The 15816-nt window shown below is 39.0% G+C and overlaps 1 protein-coding gene across 4 annotated transcripts in view; it reads left to right on the top strand.

Moving 5' to 3' along the window:
* The window catches only part of ADGRB3 (adhesion G protein-coupled receptor B3), a 708772-nt gene that overhangs the window by 346201 nt on the left and 346755 nt on the right, over window positions 1-15816 (top strand). For all 4 annotated transcript variants that reach the window (XM_032409546.1, XM_032409548.1, XM_032409550.1 and 1 more), the window contains one exon: window positions 3674-3868. In XM_032409546.1, coding sequence (XP_032265437.1) covers window positions 3674-3868 — 195 coding nt within the window. The remainder of the gene's footprint in view (window positions 1-3673; window positions 3869-15816) is intronic.

Below are 15816 nucleotides of genomic sequence, written 5' to 3'. Positions count from 1 at the left end.
TTCTTTCCAGATTTTTTCTTGTGGTTGATTTCTAGTTTCTAGTTTCATAGTGTTGCGGTCAGAAAAGATACATGGTATGACTTCAATTTCAATCTTTTTGAATTTGTTGAGATTTGTTTTGTGGTCCAATATGTGATCTCTTTTGGAGAATGTTTCATGTGTACTAGAAAAGAATGTATATTCTGCTGTTTTAGGATGGAATTTTCTGAGTATATGTTAGAAAGATCAGGCCAATGTGTGATTCAAAGCCATTGTTTGCTTGTTGGTTTTCTGTTTGGATGATCTGCCCACTGATGTAAGAGGGTGTTAAAGTCCCCTACTTTTATTATATTACTATCAATTACTTCCTTTATGTGTTTTTAGCTGCTTTATGTATTTGGGTGTTCCCATGATGAGTGCACAATATTTACAATTTGTTATATCTTCTTGTTGGATTGTTCCCTTTATAATTATATAGTGTTCTTCTTTGTCTCTTGTTACAGTCTTTGTTTTAAAGTCTATTTTGTCTGATATAAGTATTGCTACCTGGCTTTCTTTTCACTGCCATTCACATGAAAAATGTTTTTCCATTCCTTCACATTCAATCTGCATGTGTGTTTAGGTCTGAAATGAGTCTCTTATCAGCAGCATATAGATGGGTCTTGCTTTTTTATCCATTCCATCACCCTGTGTCTTTTGATTGGAGTGTTTAGTCCATTTGCATTCAAAGTGATTATTGACAGATATGTACTTATTGCCCTTTTCTTACTTGTTTTATGGTTGTTGTTTTAGTTCTTCTCTGTTCCTTTCTTCTCTTGCTCTCTTCTTTTACACTTTGATGGTTTTCTTCAGTGATATACTTGGGTTCCTTTCTCTCTTTCTTTTTTGTATATCTATTACTGGTTTTTAATTTGTGGTTACCGTAAGGTTTGTATATAACATCTTCTGCATATATCAATCTCTATTAAGTGAACTGAAGTTAAATTAAGTGAACTTAAGTGAACCATTCTTTACTTCTCTCCCTTCCACATTTTAGGTAAATGATATCATCTTTACATCCTTTTATTTTGTGAATCCCTTGAATGGTTTTTATAGATATACTTATTTTTACTGCTTTTCTGTTCCCTACTTTTCTTATTCTTGCTTATGGTCTTTCCTTTTCACTCAGAGTCCCCTTTAACATTACTTGTAGGGCTGGTTTCATGGTCATAAATTCCTTTAGCTTTTGTTTGTCTGGGAAACTCTTTATCTCTTCTTCTATTCTGAATCATAGCTTTGCTGAATAGTGTATTCTTGGCTGCTGTTTTTTGTTTGTTTGTTTTGTTTTGTTTTTTCTTTCAGCACTGATTATATCATTCCATTCCCTTCTGGCTGGCAAACATTCTGCTGAAAAGTCAGCTTATAGCCTAATGGTGTTTCCCTTGTATGTAACTTTTCTTTTCTCTTGCTACTTTTAAAATTCTCTCTTTTTTGCCCTTTTTTGCCCTCTTTTTTGCCTCTCTAAATTGCCCTTTTAATTACTGTGTCTTGGTGTGGACTTCCTTGAGTTGATTTTGTTGGGGGCTCTCTGTGCCTCCTGGATCTAGATTTCTGTTTCCTTCCCCAGATATGGGAAGTTTTCAGCTATTATTTCTTCAAATAAATTTTCTGTTCCCTTTTTCTCTCCCTTTTTTCCTCCTGGAATCCCTATAATGTGAACATTATTATGTTTGATGATGTTGCTGAAATCCCTAAGCCTATTTTCATTTTTTATCAATTTTTTCTCTTTCCTCTTCAGCCTGATTGCTTTCCATTACTCTCTCCTGCAGGTCACTGATCCATTCTTCTGCTTCCTCTAGTCTACTATTTATTCCATCTTTTTATTTCATTTACTGAGTTCTTCATCAAGAATTGGTTCTTTTTTCTGTTTTCTATTTCTTTGTTATGTGTCTCACTAAGATTCGCCACTCTTTTTCTCAAGTCTCAAGAGTATCTTTATGACCATTACTTTAAATTCTCTATAAGCATATTACTTATCTCCATTTCATTTAAGTCTCTTGCTTTGATTTTGTCCTGTTGCTTTTTTTGGGACATATTCCTCTGTCTCATTTTGTCTAACTCTCTGTGTCTGTTTCTGTGTGTTTAGAAAGTTAACTACTTCTCCTCTTGAAAGTAGTGGCCTTATGTAGAAGAGGTCCTATAGTGCCTGCAGTGCAGTGTCTTCTGTTCACTAGAATCTGGAGCTTCAGGGGCATCTCCTATGTGTGTTGTGTGTGCCCTGCTGTTGTGGCTGAACCACTTTTGCCTCAGTCCCATCATCTGCAATGGTTCTCTTACCTGTTGTGGGCAGGGTTTGGTCCTGTGTTGATAGTGGGCCAGGCTGGGGCCACCTTGGGCTTAAGTTGATTCAGACCAAGCACTTGCCAGAGATGCAGCAGCACTGAGCTGCAGGAGAATGTGGGTGCAGGGCATGTGGTGCCAGCAAGTTTCATGCTGGTGGGAGGGAACCTGCAGCTGCTGGGGACCAAGGCAGGCTGGGTTGGACAGGGTGCATCTACAGAAGTGTGTAGGTGGAATGCCTTGTGTCAGCAAGGTTTCTGTGGTTCTGCTATGGGAGGGGACCTGGAGTGAAGGCCTGGCTGGAGGAGAATGCATGGCTGTGGTGTGCTGTTAGCAAGTTGGGTAATGAGTATTGTCCTGGAGCTGTTTCCTGAAGGTAGGTGTATATTTAGGTGGGGCAGGGGAGGGAAATGGAGCCTTTCAGCTCCTTTGTTCCTGGAGAAGTCTTCCAGTTATCCCTACCCCTCCAGCACGAGCTCTGAGATTAGTATACAAATTTTTCTCCCTCCCATGTATCCCAGGCATTTTTCAGACTGCTACTTCTATGCTGTATCTCCATGGGGCTGTTTGTTGAGTTATCTCTTTAAGGGCAGGAACTCAGTTTCCTCTCACCCTCCTGGCTCTCCTGCTTATTTAAAGTTCCAGGTTTTAAGGCTGCTGATGGTAAGAACTCACAAAATTTGGCTCCTCTGGTTTTCAAAACCAAATATTATGGGGATTCATCTTCCCTGTGTGTGCTCTCTGGTGTGACAGTCTGTTTCTCCCTCCCTTCTTTGACTGCAGCTCCCCCCACCCTCCCACCTGCATCTCCACCCTTCCTATCCTCTTTAATGTGGCCTCTTCTCTACATTTAGCTGTGGAGAGTTTGTTCTGCCAGTCTTTGGGTCATTTTCTTGGCTCTTTACATTGATGTGGGTGTTAGCTAGTTGTATTCAAGTGATAAGGTGAGCTTAGGGTCCTCCTACTCCACCATCTTTCCTGGAAGTTAGAAAAATGGATATTTTGAAATGTTTATAATCTCCGGTCTCTGATCACATCTTGCTGAATCATCTCACTTGTTTATCACCTGCAAAAGTATTTTTTTATTTTTATTCAATTAAAAACCCAAATTAGTACAAACTTTTCCCAATGTGTTCAATTTTGTGTTCTGAGTACTAGAAAAGGTAAGTCTGTCATGGCTGCCAAAGTGTATACACTCATTAGTTTTTGCATACTGGACGTTTATCCATCTGAGTGTCAGATACACAAAATTTACAGTTTTGTAATGCTACTTTAGAGTTGACTCTGCAATTTTAAATAAATTTGTTTGATGAAAATATGTAGATTAATAGTAATGAAGATTCTGATGTTTGTTCTGTTCTTTTGACCATCACAGATCAAAGAACACCTTGCTAAGGGGCAACGAATGTTGGCAGGTGATGGAATGTCCCAGGTGACCAAGACACTGTTGGATTTAACTCAGAGGAAAAATTTCTATGCAGGTGATCTTCTGATGTCTGTGGAAATTCTCAGAAATGTGACAGACACGTTTAAAAGGGCAAGTTACATCCCTGCATCTGATGGTGTCCAGGTAAGAGAGATAATCCCTTGAATGAAAAGACTAGTTAAGATGCATTCGGGTTTTGGCCCTGAGAAGCCAGTGCTGCAGCCATCTGGAGGCATTCTGGCCTGGAGGGAGAGAGCACTTATTCCTGCAGGGACATATTCAGGTTGTGCTTAGTGTGAGCTCTGGAAATGACCTCAATTCCCTTAGTCATTGTACACCTCAGTGTCCTCAACCATAAAATGCACATAACACACCTCAAGGAGATACTGAATGAGAATGTGTGTAAAGTGTTTTGAGCCCTCAGATAAAAGGCACTATAGCAAATTCAAGGTTGTATTATGGATATTTTATTCCCACATTTAATATCACCATCTTGCCATAAGAGACTATTAAAAGTACATTAAGCATAATGAAAGCACATTAACTATAACATGCAAAGAAGATATAGTTTAAGTTTTTTTGGGGTTTTGCTATCAGAAGGGGGAAGGCCATATTTAATTTTGTGGAACCCTTGCCTGAAAATATTGGGCAAATAGAGAATTGTTCTGGATAGGAAAAAAAGAAATTCAATAACTCCTCACAGTATGTTTTTCTTGTCATGGAAGACTTCTAGAGCAACATTGTTTATTTCTATACTAAAGTTTAAGTACTCACCCAATTTCAGTATTGCCTTTGCCATTAAAGCAAAGCTTGTTGCATGGCAAACAAAGCACATTTAATGCAACTCCTGCTTGCATTTCAGATTACCTCCTTTTGTGCTGTAAGCTAAAATGTACTCCTGCCAAGAATGCTGAGTTGATTTCTGCACTTCCAGCATAATGCTCTTCCTGTATCTCCCCATAAAGTTCATTAAAATAAGGTTTTGGCAAAACTCCCAGATCAGGTAGTTTTCTTTCAGCCTACTCTTCATTTGGGAGTTTTATTTGCATTTCACTTGGAGAATGCAGAGGGGTTTTGTTTTGTTTTGTTTTGTTTTGCTTTGTTTTGTTTTAATCAGCTATTGAGGGAAAGAGGAAAAGAAGACTTTTTGAAATCATGGAATCGTTCATAAATAATATTGATGCCCTGATTTGTATAGAGGTACATATGTTACTTAAATTATATGCATATACTGCTGAAAGTAATTGAAATGAGAATTATTGGTGCTGCATTTTATATTATATCACCGGTGTCCAAGAATACAGTTTTAATTGTAAAAATATGTAGGATGGAAGATTACTGTCATTTAAGCATTTCAAGAATTCTTTTTTACAAAGAATGAAACGGTTTTCCAGTTTTAAAAACTTGATAAAGTAAGCCAAGCCGATATTTTCCCCGTAGTTCTGAAATACTTCTGTCCATTAGAATTTACATTAAAAAATAACATCTTAAGTCCCTGATGCAAAATACAAGTTGTAATTTCAAAAAAACCTTAGATACTTATGTTCACAGTTGAAACATCAGGTAGAATGATGAACTACATAATCTCTAGGACCTCCTTTAACCCTCAAGAGTGTAGAGCTTTAAGATTTTTAGATGCTGAAACTGAAGAAATTAAGATTACCAGGTTATACTGGGAACATATTTTGATTGAGTTACTCATTAGAGTGCATTGACTCAATGAACAATTAGTTTAACCAAAGGCTTAGTCATGAGGACATTAGCTGGTTTGACTTAAATAGAGCAGTTTGGCTGATTATTTTGTTGTCATTTTGACATAGTCAGAAATTTCCATCCCACTCTCTTATTAATCCTCCACACTACACAAAATTCTCAGCATGTTGGTGTCCTAGTCATCCCTTCACAAGTAAGAGCGATTTTTTTCTATTTCATTGTCTTTACTGGTATCTTTTCAGGCCCCTGGAATGCCCTCCTCTTTTGGAATTCCTTCTTCCATCTCTGTCTGTCAAAATCTTCAGCCTGGACCTAGCAAGACTTTCTGAATGCCAGGCCAGCAAGCCCCAAACTCCATCTAAAAATGATCTTTCTCTTTTCTGAAATCCCAGACAACTTTGCACCTCTTTTATTCTACTTTCCACCACTTTATAGAAACATTTTATATATATTTATCATCTTTACTTGATTATAAACTCTGGTTTGTAACCTTACTCAACATTGCCTGTACCTTACTTAAAATTCATTCCTCTATTTCCAAGGGCTCTGGGCATTTCTGATTGGCTAGCACGTCAGGATTAATATGGGGATAAACTAAGCTTATCTTGAATTGCAAATTTTCTTGCATAATGTACTTCCCTTTGTAGAACTCTAGGGGTCCTTAGGCTGGAATTATAATGTTATCTTGACTTTTCCTTCTTTTCCTTTTTTATAGTCTATGCCTACACAGTATCTTTTCTATCCATTCTTTCCTCTCTTTTCCCACTGCTGTTATCCTAATTTAGCCTTTAATTGCCTCAGCCTACATTATTTCCATGGCCTCTTTCCTTTAATCCTCCCTCAGATCTTTACCTAAATCTCTTTCATCTTGTACATCATAGTCCTATTACTTATCTTAGGACAGCTCTGATTATGTCACTTCTTAGATCAGAAACCTTCACTGGAGCTCCAAGCCCCCTGAATGACAGCCCAAAGTCTTTATGTTGTCTTCTAGTACACTCCACAGTATGTAGGTTACCTACCTTTACAGCCAAATGCATGTTAGTCCTCCTCTTCACAGACTTGTGTCAAATGAATTACTTACTGCTTCTTTTCTTTTTTTTAATTAATTTATTTATTTTAGAGTAAGGGGAGGGGCAGAGGGAGAGAATCTTTCAAGCAGATTCTCTGCTGAGCACAGAGCCCGACATGGGGCTTGATCCCACAACCCATGAGATCATGGCCTGAGCCAAAACCAAGAATTGGACACTCAATCCACTGAACCACATAAGCACCCCACCACTTCCTGCTTCTTGAATACACTGTATGTTCTTAGCTCTTGGTCTTTGCCTCCTCTGTGCTCTTATACTGGCTTGGTCCCTCCCAGTCTTCAAAGGTAATTTCTTGGTACCCTGGGCCTCTCAATTCTAATAGCACTTTCTCTCCTGCATCTCTTTATATCTCGTATTATTATCACTCATTAGTAAATCTTGAAAAAGAAGACATTTTCCTGATCCATCTTTGCATCCCAGCCAACCTCCAGGACACCCTCGTTCTCAAACAAGATTTAACATAGAATCTTAACAACAAAATTAATAATTACATAGGTACCACTAAGATTTTTTCATTCTTTTTTTTTAAACTGGGAAGTGAACAAAGAAAGATTAAGCAAAATGGTTTAAAAAGAATGCATTCTTTTCAATGTAGTTATGTGCAATGCATTTTAGTTAAAATGCCTACTAATGCTGGATTCACTAAAAGGTTGATTTGATGCATTGATGAAAGTGAGCTAGAATAGCTACAACCTATTAAAGTTGGGGAGAAAATAAAGTGTAGTTGTGTGTCTTGGAATGATAAAGCATAGTAATAGTTTTATTTTTGGAAACTGTAGAAAAGATATTCCAAAAGTCTTTTCCCTTCTGATACATCCTTTTCCAAACCCTGGGGCTTTGTCATATCTCTATAAGTTTCTTTCTATTAGTTCTCTATGTAGTTTATCCTTCCTGTTTCCAATCTGATGCAAGTTCCTTCCAGATCCAGCTCAAAAATCCCTTCTACTCAAAAGTCTTCTCATCAAATCCCAAGCAGAATTCAAATTTTTCCTAATTGTCTGGCCTTTTGAAACCTTGTAAATATCTCTACTTCTAGCATATTTCTTACATAACATTGTAACATCTCTCATAATATTCCAATTATTTGTTTCTAGGTCTGTTTTCAGCAATTAATTTTAAACTTGTTGAGAGATGATTATGTCTTGAAGCATAGTAGACACTCCAATATTTGTTGAAGTAATTAATAAATGAATATGAATAACATAGTAATTTGGGGGAAATTTACATTGTTCACACACACACACACACACACACACACACATAAAACTCTGAACATCCAATTTAGAGAGAGAAAGGGAAAGAGAGGAAAACGCATCCATTTACCTTTTTTTCACCCCTGGGAAAATTTATAGTGAGACTCATTCTATCAATAGAAGATTGAATTTGCAACACACACATTAAAATTTAAGACTTGACAGAATTAAATCAGACACATGCAAGTTGAAATTCCATCTTGTCTAATAACTATCTTGGTGTCTTCAAACACATTACTTAATATTTCTATATCTCATTTCTTCATATCTAAATAAATAAAGAAGACATAGTAGTATGGTCTATTCTCATTATTCATGGTAGTTATATTATGTAAAGTTGCAGCAAACACTAAATGAATGAATACTGAACCATTTATTCCTAGGGAAAATACAGGATGAGATTCCTTTGAGAATCTGTTCATAGCATTTTCATGAACCAATTAATATATGACCTTGTTTTATGTGTGTTACTGTTAAAAGACATTGTTTTTAAGATATATGGTTAAACATTAACATTGAACTCACGGCCAAGACACTATAACTCATGCCAGAAAAAGTTTTCCTAATACATATGTTTTCTCTCTAAGGCACATGACAGTCTTTTTGAGTTAAAGAATGCTAGATAGTCCTTTAGCACTGTGCTGTGGGACATTTTAAACAGTGAAATCACCAATAAAAAGCACACACAATAAAGGGAAAAAAACAAACAAAAAACAACCTGGGCATTAAAATGGCCATGAAAAGGAACTTGTTTACAGTATATGAACTGAAACAAAAAGAGCTTTGCCGTGTTTGGCCTCAGCTGGGTACATGTGCATTGGGTGATTCAGATGTTTTCCATTCTGCACATGTCCATGAATGACCAATGTGCCAATGCACATATATACTTTGGTATCTCTCCTACAAAGAGAGGAAGGTCAGATGTTCCTCAGGGCACCATCTAGGGAAGTATGGGCACTTTTTTTTTTTTAAATCACTTATTACAGAGAAGGGTAGAGAATGTGTCAAGGAAAATAGGAGTCCAAAAAGAAGCATTAGTCCTTAAGGTCAACATTGCAAGGCCATTTTAAAGATAGAGAGCAAGTGGATGTAGAGAATGGCTTACCTCAATAACCAGGATTTCTAGCTCAGTGGGAACCAAGTTGTGAACAGGACCACAACTCTCAGCTGGCAATCACCCCAAGTCATAAACGGCTCCTATTTTCAATGCTTAGCAGCCTGGGAGGATTTCCTATGGTTTCTCTGTGGCAGAGAGAGCCCTGTACAACAACAGCTCTTTCTAGGTAGTATTTAAACCTCACCTTTATTATAAAGGTGAAAATAAGAAATTTAGCGCCAAATGATTTCCTTAAATGGATGAGATATTAAGCAATAAATCTTGCTTCCCAAATCAACATAATTAAATCCTACCAAGAACAAACTTTAGAAGATGGCTGCTGGCTGAGGTAAACTCACAGTCTGCACAGGAGAGTGCAAAGTATGTGCAACAATCAGGTAGGAAGAGGAAAGGAGGCTAAGAATGTGTGTAGGTACTGCCTATAGACTGGTAAATGCCATGTATGTGTAAATAAATAAAATAAACCCAATTTTAAATTGGGTTTAAAAAAATACAATAAAACCTCTGATAGTTTTGTCCCTTTCAGAATTATTCATTATTTCCTTTAGAGTCAAGAAAATACTGAGATTTGCACTAGCAAAATATACAGGTAGTTTTCTATTGTGATTCCACTTATTATCGAAGGTTTTCCTTTTATTTATTTATTTTTAAAGATTATTTATTTTAGAGAAAGAGAGAGTATATGAGCAGGGGGAGGGGCAGAGGGAAAGAGAATCTCAAGCCGACTCCCCACTGAGTGCAGAGCCCAACTCGGGGCTCGATCTCATGACCCTGAGATCAGGACCTGGGCTGAAATCAAGAGTGGGATGCTTAAAAGACTGAGCCACCCAGCGCCCCTCGAAGATTTTTCTTTTAAAAAATTGTTGGGGAATGCATTGGTTTGCTAGAGCTGCCACAACAAATACCACAGAGTGGGTGGCTTAAGCAATAGAACTTTTTCTCATAGTCCTGGAGATGGAAGTCCAAGATCAAGAGGTCGGCAGGTTTGGTTTCTCCCAAGGCCTCTCTCCTTAGCTTGCATCTGGCTGCCTTCTCACTGTGTCCTCACAGAGCGTTTTTATCTGTGCGTGCATGCTCCTCATATCTCTGTGTGTCCTGATTTCCTCCTCTTACAAGGACTCTCATCAGATTGCCTTAGGCTCCACCCTAACAGCCTCATTATAACTTAATTAACTCTTGAAATGTTCTGTCTCCAAATATAGACACATTCTGAGGTACTTTGGCTGGGGGGGGGGGGGGGGGTAGGGCTTCAACATTCAGATCTGGAGCGGACACAATCAGCCCATGATGGGGAATCTTGAAGGACTGTGAGAATTGCCTTTTAGCAAAGAGGCATGTGCCAGGCATCTTACACCAGGACAGGACCTACTACGGCCGCTGCCTTAATGTTGCCAGGGGTAAACTTGGGATGTGTGCATGCTTCTTGCACCTGCTGGCCCTTTGATGTATCAGCCAGGCCTGCCCAAACTTTGGGAATAGATGGTTATAGCATTCCTTGCTTAAGAAGCAGCCCCTGTCTGGATTTGAGGATGATTGTGCCACACTGAGTTCTGTTTGTATAATTTGGCCTGCTCTGTCAGGCTACCTCTGGTTAATAATCCTTAGCATATTTAATCATATTAGTATAACTAACTTTTTCACCTTTCCCTTTTAAACAAGGACCCTCGAGTAGTGCCAGTCTCATGCCTGAAGGCACTGAATGTCAGATGGCTTCTTTTTTTTCACTTGGCCTCCCCCATCCACTGTACCTCAAAGCACACCCTCTCTGCTGCCTCCTGCTGGAGCCCTTGGTCCTGAACTTAGCCTGAAGAGACCGGTGGCATTGAGTAAAAAATCGCCCATCCAAGCTATTCAGAAACTCCACAGGTCAAACTGTCTTACATCATGGCAGAGCAATGAGATTAGTGTGAAAGACAGCCAGTGTTCCTGGAATGATGTTCTGATGTCATTCTCAAAATGAGTCAGAGTTTCTGTGAGATTTGTGATTGAAAAAAAAACAAAAACAAAGATATCCTTTAAGATTCTGGCTTTCTTTCCTTTTTTTTTTTTTTTTTTTTTTTTTTGCTCTAACCCAGTGAACAGTAGGGGCTATCTGCTTCAGTAATATGCTCTTCTATTCCTCCAGATCTGGCAGATCACAGTGGTCAAGCTCAGTAGTTCAGCTCTGCTGGCAGGAGGAGCCTTCTGACCACAGCTTGGCAGGTCAGGTCGTCCAACCTGCTGTGGATCCCACTACTGACCTATTGACCTTGACACCCTAATCTTTTTGGCCCGGAGCTCATCCCCTGGTTTTCCAGTGGCTCAGTTTCTTGTCTCATATTCCCTATATATCTTGGTCACAGAACCTGCCAGGGGGCAGCCTGGATTATAGTTTCCTGCCTTCCTGAACCTTGATAGTTTCTCTTTGTCAATGGCTACTTGATGTGCTGCTTGGGTAGATATTCTAGATAAAAGATTTAAACCACAGTGTCATGACTCTTTGTCCTAATTAGTTATGAGTTATTTTGTCTATTCACCTGTTATAAAAAAAAAAATAAGTTCAAGTACTCTTTAGGGGTGGTTAGTTTTTTAAAAAGTACGTTAGGAAAAACCCAAGATTATTTGTATAATAAAGTTTCTCAATTTCACTTATGTATGTTTTTTGGAATAGAAGACTAAGAAGTAGACTCATCCAGGTCAGAGGAAGTTGGACATATGTTATCCATGTCTTTGTCTATAATCTGGGTGTACTCATGGTTTTGTATCTCCCACATGCATGTGTCATTGGCCAAGTGCATAGAGGCTGAAAAAATACATGAGATGTACCGAACTACGCTTTGAACCCTCTCTGGATTTTTACCCTTGTTAAATGCTTAGTCTGTCTCCTCTAGATTAATCTCCCCAGTGGAGTGTCTTCTGTCTGAATTTATTTTATTCTATCACCTTTAAATCCTGCTTCTCTTCCTACCTTCTTATCTCCCATCTCTCTTACTTATTCCTCTTCCTATCTAGTCTGTCACCAGTGCTTTAACCTTGACTTCATCCCATTCAACTCTATTCCTAGTTATCTTTTTTTTTCCCCCCAAAGGCTCCAGTTTTCAACTAGAACTAATGACTCACAAGTATTTACCTTTTAAGCTTCCAACTTGTAGTTAAAACAGCCCGATGGGCCTCTTCTCTTAGATATATTATAGACTCTTCATACTCAAACTGAACAAGATGAAACTATCTTCTTTTGCAACACTGCTATTTCTTCTTTGGTATTTAGCATGGCTGACTGCGTCATCATTCTAAACTGCCTGAACTGGGAGCCAAAGACTGATCTTTGATGCTGTACTCTCCCTCCTGTGCCGTCTGTCACCACATCATATTGTTTCCCTAAACCAAGCTAGCATCATCTCCGGCCTCAGTAAGCAAGACAGACTCCTTTCTGACCTCCTTGTTTTCCCTGTCACTCCTCTGCACTTTGTCTTCCACTCAGCAGCCAAAGGCAGATCTTTTATCTCTAGTGAAAGTCATGTCATAGAACTACAGCCTGGGATCAAGGCCCCACTTTTTCTGACCTCTATCATCTACAACCTGTGTTCATAGTCTCCCTCCTCTCCCACATCCCTCCTCCTGTTTTAAGACCACGCCAGCTATACCAGCTTTCTCTCTGTTTTTTAAAACTTGTCATAGGGGTGCCTAGGTGGCTCAGTCGTTAAGCGTCTGCCTTCGGCTCAGGTCATGATCCCAGGGTCCTGAATCGAGCCCCACATCAGGCTCCCTGCTCTGCGGGAAGCCTGCTTCTCCCTCTCCCACTCCCCCTGCTTGTGTTCCCTCTCTGGCTGTCTCTCTCTCTGTCAAATAAACAAAATCTTTAAAAAAAAAAAAAAAAACTTGTCCATACTGTCCCCTCTACCCTAGGAAGTTGTAATTTCTCTTCTCATTTTTCCTGGAACTCTCTTCCTCAGGTCTTCCCACGGCTGCCTCCTTCTTACCACTCTGTTCTATGCTCAAATGTCACCTCATTGGAAAAATGTTTCCTGCTGAACATTCAACCCAAAGCAGTCTCGCATAAGCATGCACACACCCCTCCCCAACCCAGTCACTCTCTATTCCCATAAACTGTGTTATTTTTGTATCACCCCCTGAAATCATCTTATTTACTTATTTATTGCTTTCCAGTACCCATAACAGTGTAAGCTCCATGAGAGTAGGAACCCTCATGTGCCTTGTTCACTATGGTATTCGCAGCACTTACAACACTGCCAGGCATTTAGTAGGTGTTCAGTAAATAAATAAGTAGATACATTCATGCTTCTCAAATATTTTCCATGTCTTCCCTCCCCTTTCCATTCTCAAATCCACTGTTGTCCTTTAGGTCTTTGTGATTGTTCTTTTGAGCTATTGAAATACTTACCTACTGATGACCCTTCCCCAGTCTTCTTCCTTGCCAAAGCCCACTATGCTTTGCTGCCTGGGTTATATTTTTATAACTTTCTTTATGCTGTTCTTTTGCTGAACAAAGCAGCATTTCTATGACCATATGCATTCTGCCAGGGGTGGGATAGTGGTGGTTGTAGGGCTGGGAGGGTTTGCTGTGTTTGCCAAAGAGTAAACTGTATTTTTGGAAGAGCAGGCCTTTTCATTGGTTGTCGCTGGATTTAAAACTGAGGACCAGGGTCAACTATCCACAGCTGCTTCCCATCCATTAATTAGGCCCTACAACTTCTCAAAAGTATGTGTCTGTGCTTAGGATGGTCCTAAGACGTCAGTATACCATTTTAAATAAGAAGGGTTTGATTCCATATGCATTCAAGATAACCAGTCTTCTGACCTGTAAAAGTAAGTGTCATATCTCCTTCCCTGGACATAGTGAAGAACTTGCTGGCATTGATATATGGCAGAGGAAGGTGTTGATTTGGAAAGGAGGTAGAAAATTAGGTGGGGACCATTTGTTGATTTTTTTTTTTTTTAATTCTTTCAATGCCTAGCCCATTGTCTTATACAGAGAAGCCATGCAGTTAATCATTTTGAAATACTTGAGTATTTACATTTTCCTTGCCTTATGCTGTACACTAGGGCATAAGAGTGAAATAATCCCAACTAGATTATAAGCTGGTGAAGGGAAAAGCCCTGAACTGATCATCATACAAGTACATTATAATTAAAAATGGTGATACACTTGAAAAGAAGACTACACAATGCAACTACAAGTCAACATGTTTGTCACCTTTTAAGTGGGTGCTCTACAGTTGGATGGCTGCCTGCATTACTATCCTCTCTTTTATGTTAAGGTGAAGTGCAGTTGTTCATCCTTGGGTCAATGCATGGTAGTTTTGTTGAGTTGCTCATGCAGGGATATAAAGATGGGGTGGAGCCAAGGATGCATACTTATTCACCCTGTATTGGGGAAAACTGACTATCAGGACAGAGAACAAGGGCCCCTTATATACCCACTTCCTTTACATCATATTTTTATGGTTCATTACATATATGAACTGACAGTTCCCTTTGTCCATGGAATTTTTATTAATTTTGAATGATGAAGATATTGGTAAATGAAAAATAAAAATGTTCACTGATTAAAATCAGGAAAAAAGTATGCTGACCCTGAAAACTTAGGGTGGTGGTGATGATCTGATAAGGCCCTCTTGAGGAAATTGCATATAAATGTAGACATGAAGGACAAGAAAGAGTTATTCAAGTAAAGAACAGGAAGTAGAGTAGTCAGAGAAATGGAACAGCATTATATAGGTCCAAAGGCTAAGCAGGAAAGAGTTTGGGATGCATGAAGAAGTCTAAAGAACCTGCAATATAGAGACTGTGGGGCAGGATAGCTTAAGGCAGAATTGGAGCAATAAGAAGGGACTAGATCATGCATGGCCTTGCAGCTATCAACTGCTCTCTAGATTGGGGAGTCAATGGCCTATCCTGTTCTGTGCATCCTTATCTTAATGACTTGTCCCTGACTCCTTGTTTAGCCTTTATGCCTTTTTATGGTCCTCCTGTGTTTCTAGTCAGAAACATGATTCCTTAAGACCATCATGAATCCTTAAAACTTTCAGTTCTATGTTATTAAATCTATTCCTTAGGGCTTGTCTTTGTCTTTCAGTGCCCAGCATTTTGCTGATGGGTTAAGAGGAGGAGAACACATTTCCCAGAGCTCAGATATCTCAAATCACTAGCTTCATCTACAGCTCTCTTCCCACAAGGACTTCAGCAAAATCTAAATGCTCAGATATGCTTCAGTATATTTATAGAAAATTTTATAGAGTACATGAGAAATTTGTCAAGCAGAAGCCAATCAGATGTAAAACAAACAATTAGTTACCACTTTCCATAAAATAGAGTGGCCTTTTAGTCTCATGTGGCCAAATCTAGGACTTGCACTATGAATGTGGCAGAAACATTTATGGCTTCTCTTTAAAACAGACATTTACTGCATTGATTTTCATAATACTTCCCGCAAAGAATAAGTGAAGAGTCATGCCCCCCAACCTATGTGTCCAACAAACGTTTGCACAATGCCTCTCACATAATAGGTGTCCAATAATAACAACACTGAAAACCCTTCCAGCAGAGTACATTTCTTAGGAACGAGAGTTTTCTCGTGGACAAATGATAGGCCCTGAAGTTAGTGGTGAATAAGTTCTGTGCTCCACATACTGCTTGGAGAGGAAGAGGCTATAAAAGAGAAGGAGAGAGCACCCCAGGTTGTGAAAGTCTATTGCAGCCTGATAGGTGCAGATTCACCGTCATGTGGCCACAAATACACATCACGCCACTGGTCATAAAAAAGATAACACAGAGGGAATAAAATCATAAAGCCGCCATATATTGAGCACTTACCACGTGTCAGATTCTGTGCTAAGAATTAGCTCCAAGCTTCACAATGGCTCTGGCAGGCAGCTAGTATCTATCATTTCTATCTTATTGATTAGAGAAGGAAGGCAG

Source organism: Phoca vitulina, unplaced genomic scaffold (genome assembly GCF_004348235.1).
Source record: "Phoca vitulina isolate PV1807 unplaced genomic scaffold, GSC_HSeal_1.0 scaffold11, whole genome shotgun sequence".
NCBI classification, from domain to species: Eukaryota; Metazoa; Chordata; class Mammalia; order Carnivora; family Phocidae; genus Phoca; species Phoca vitulina.
This window is presented reverse-complemented; position numbering and strand designations above follow the sequence as displayed.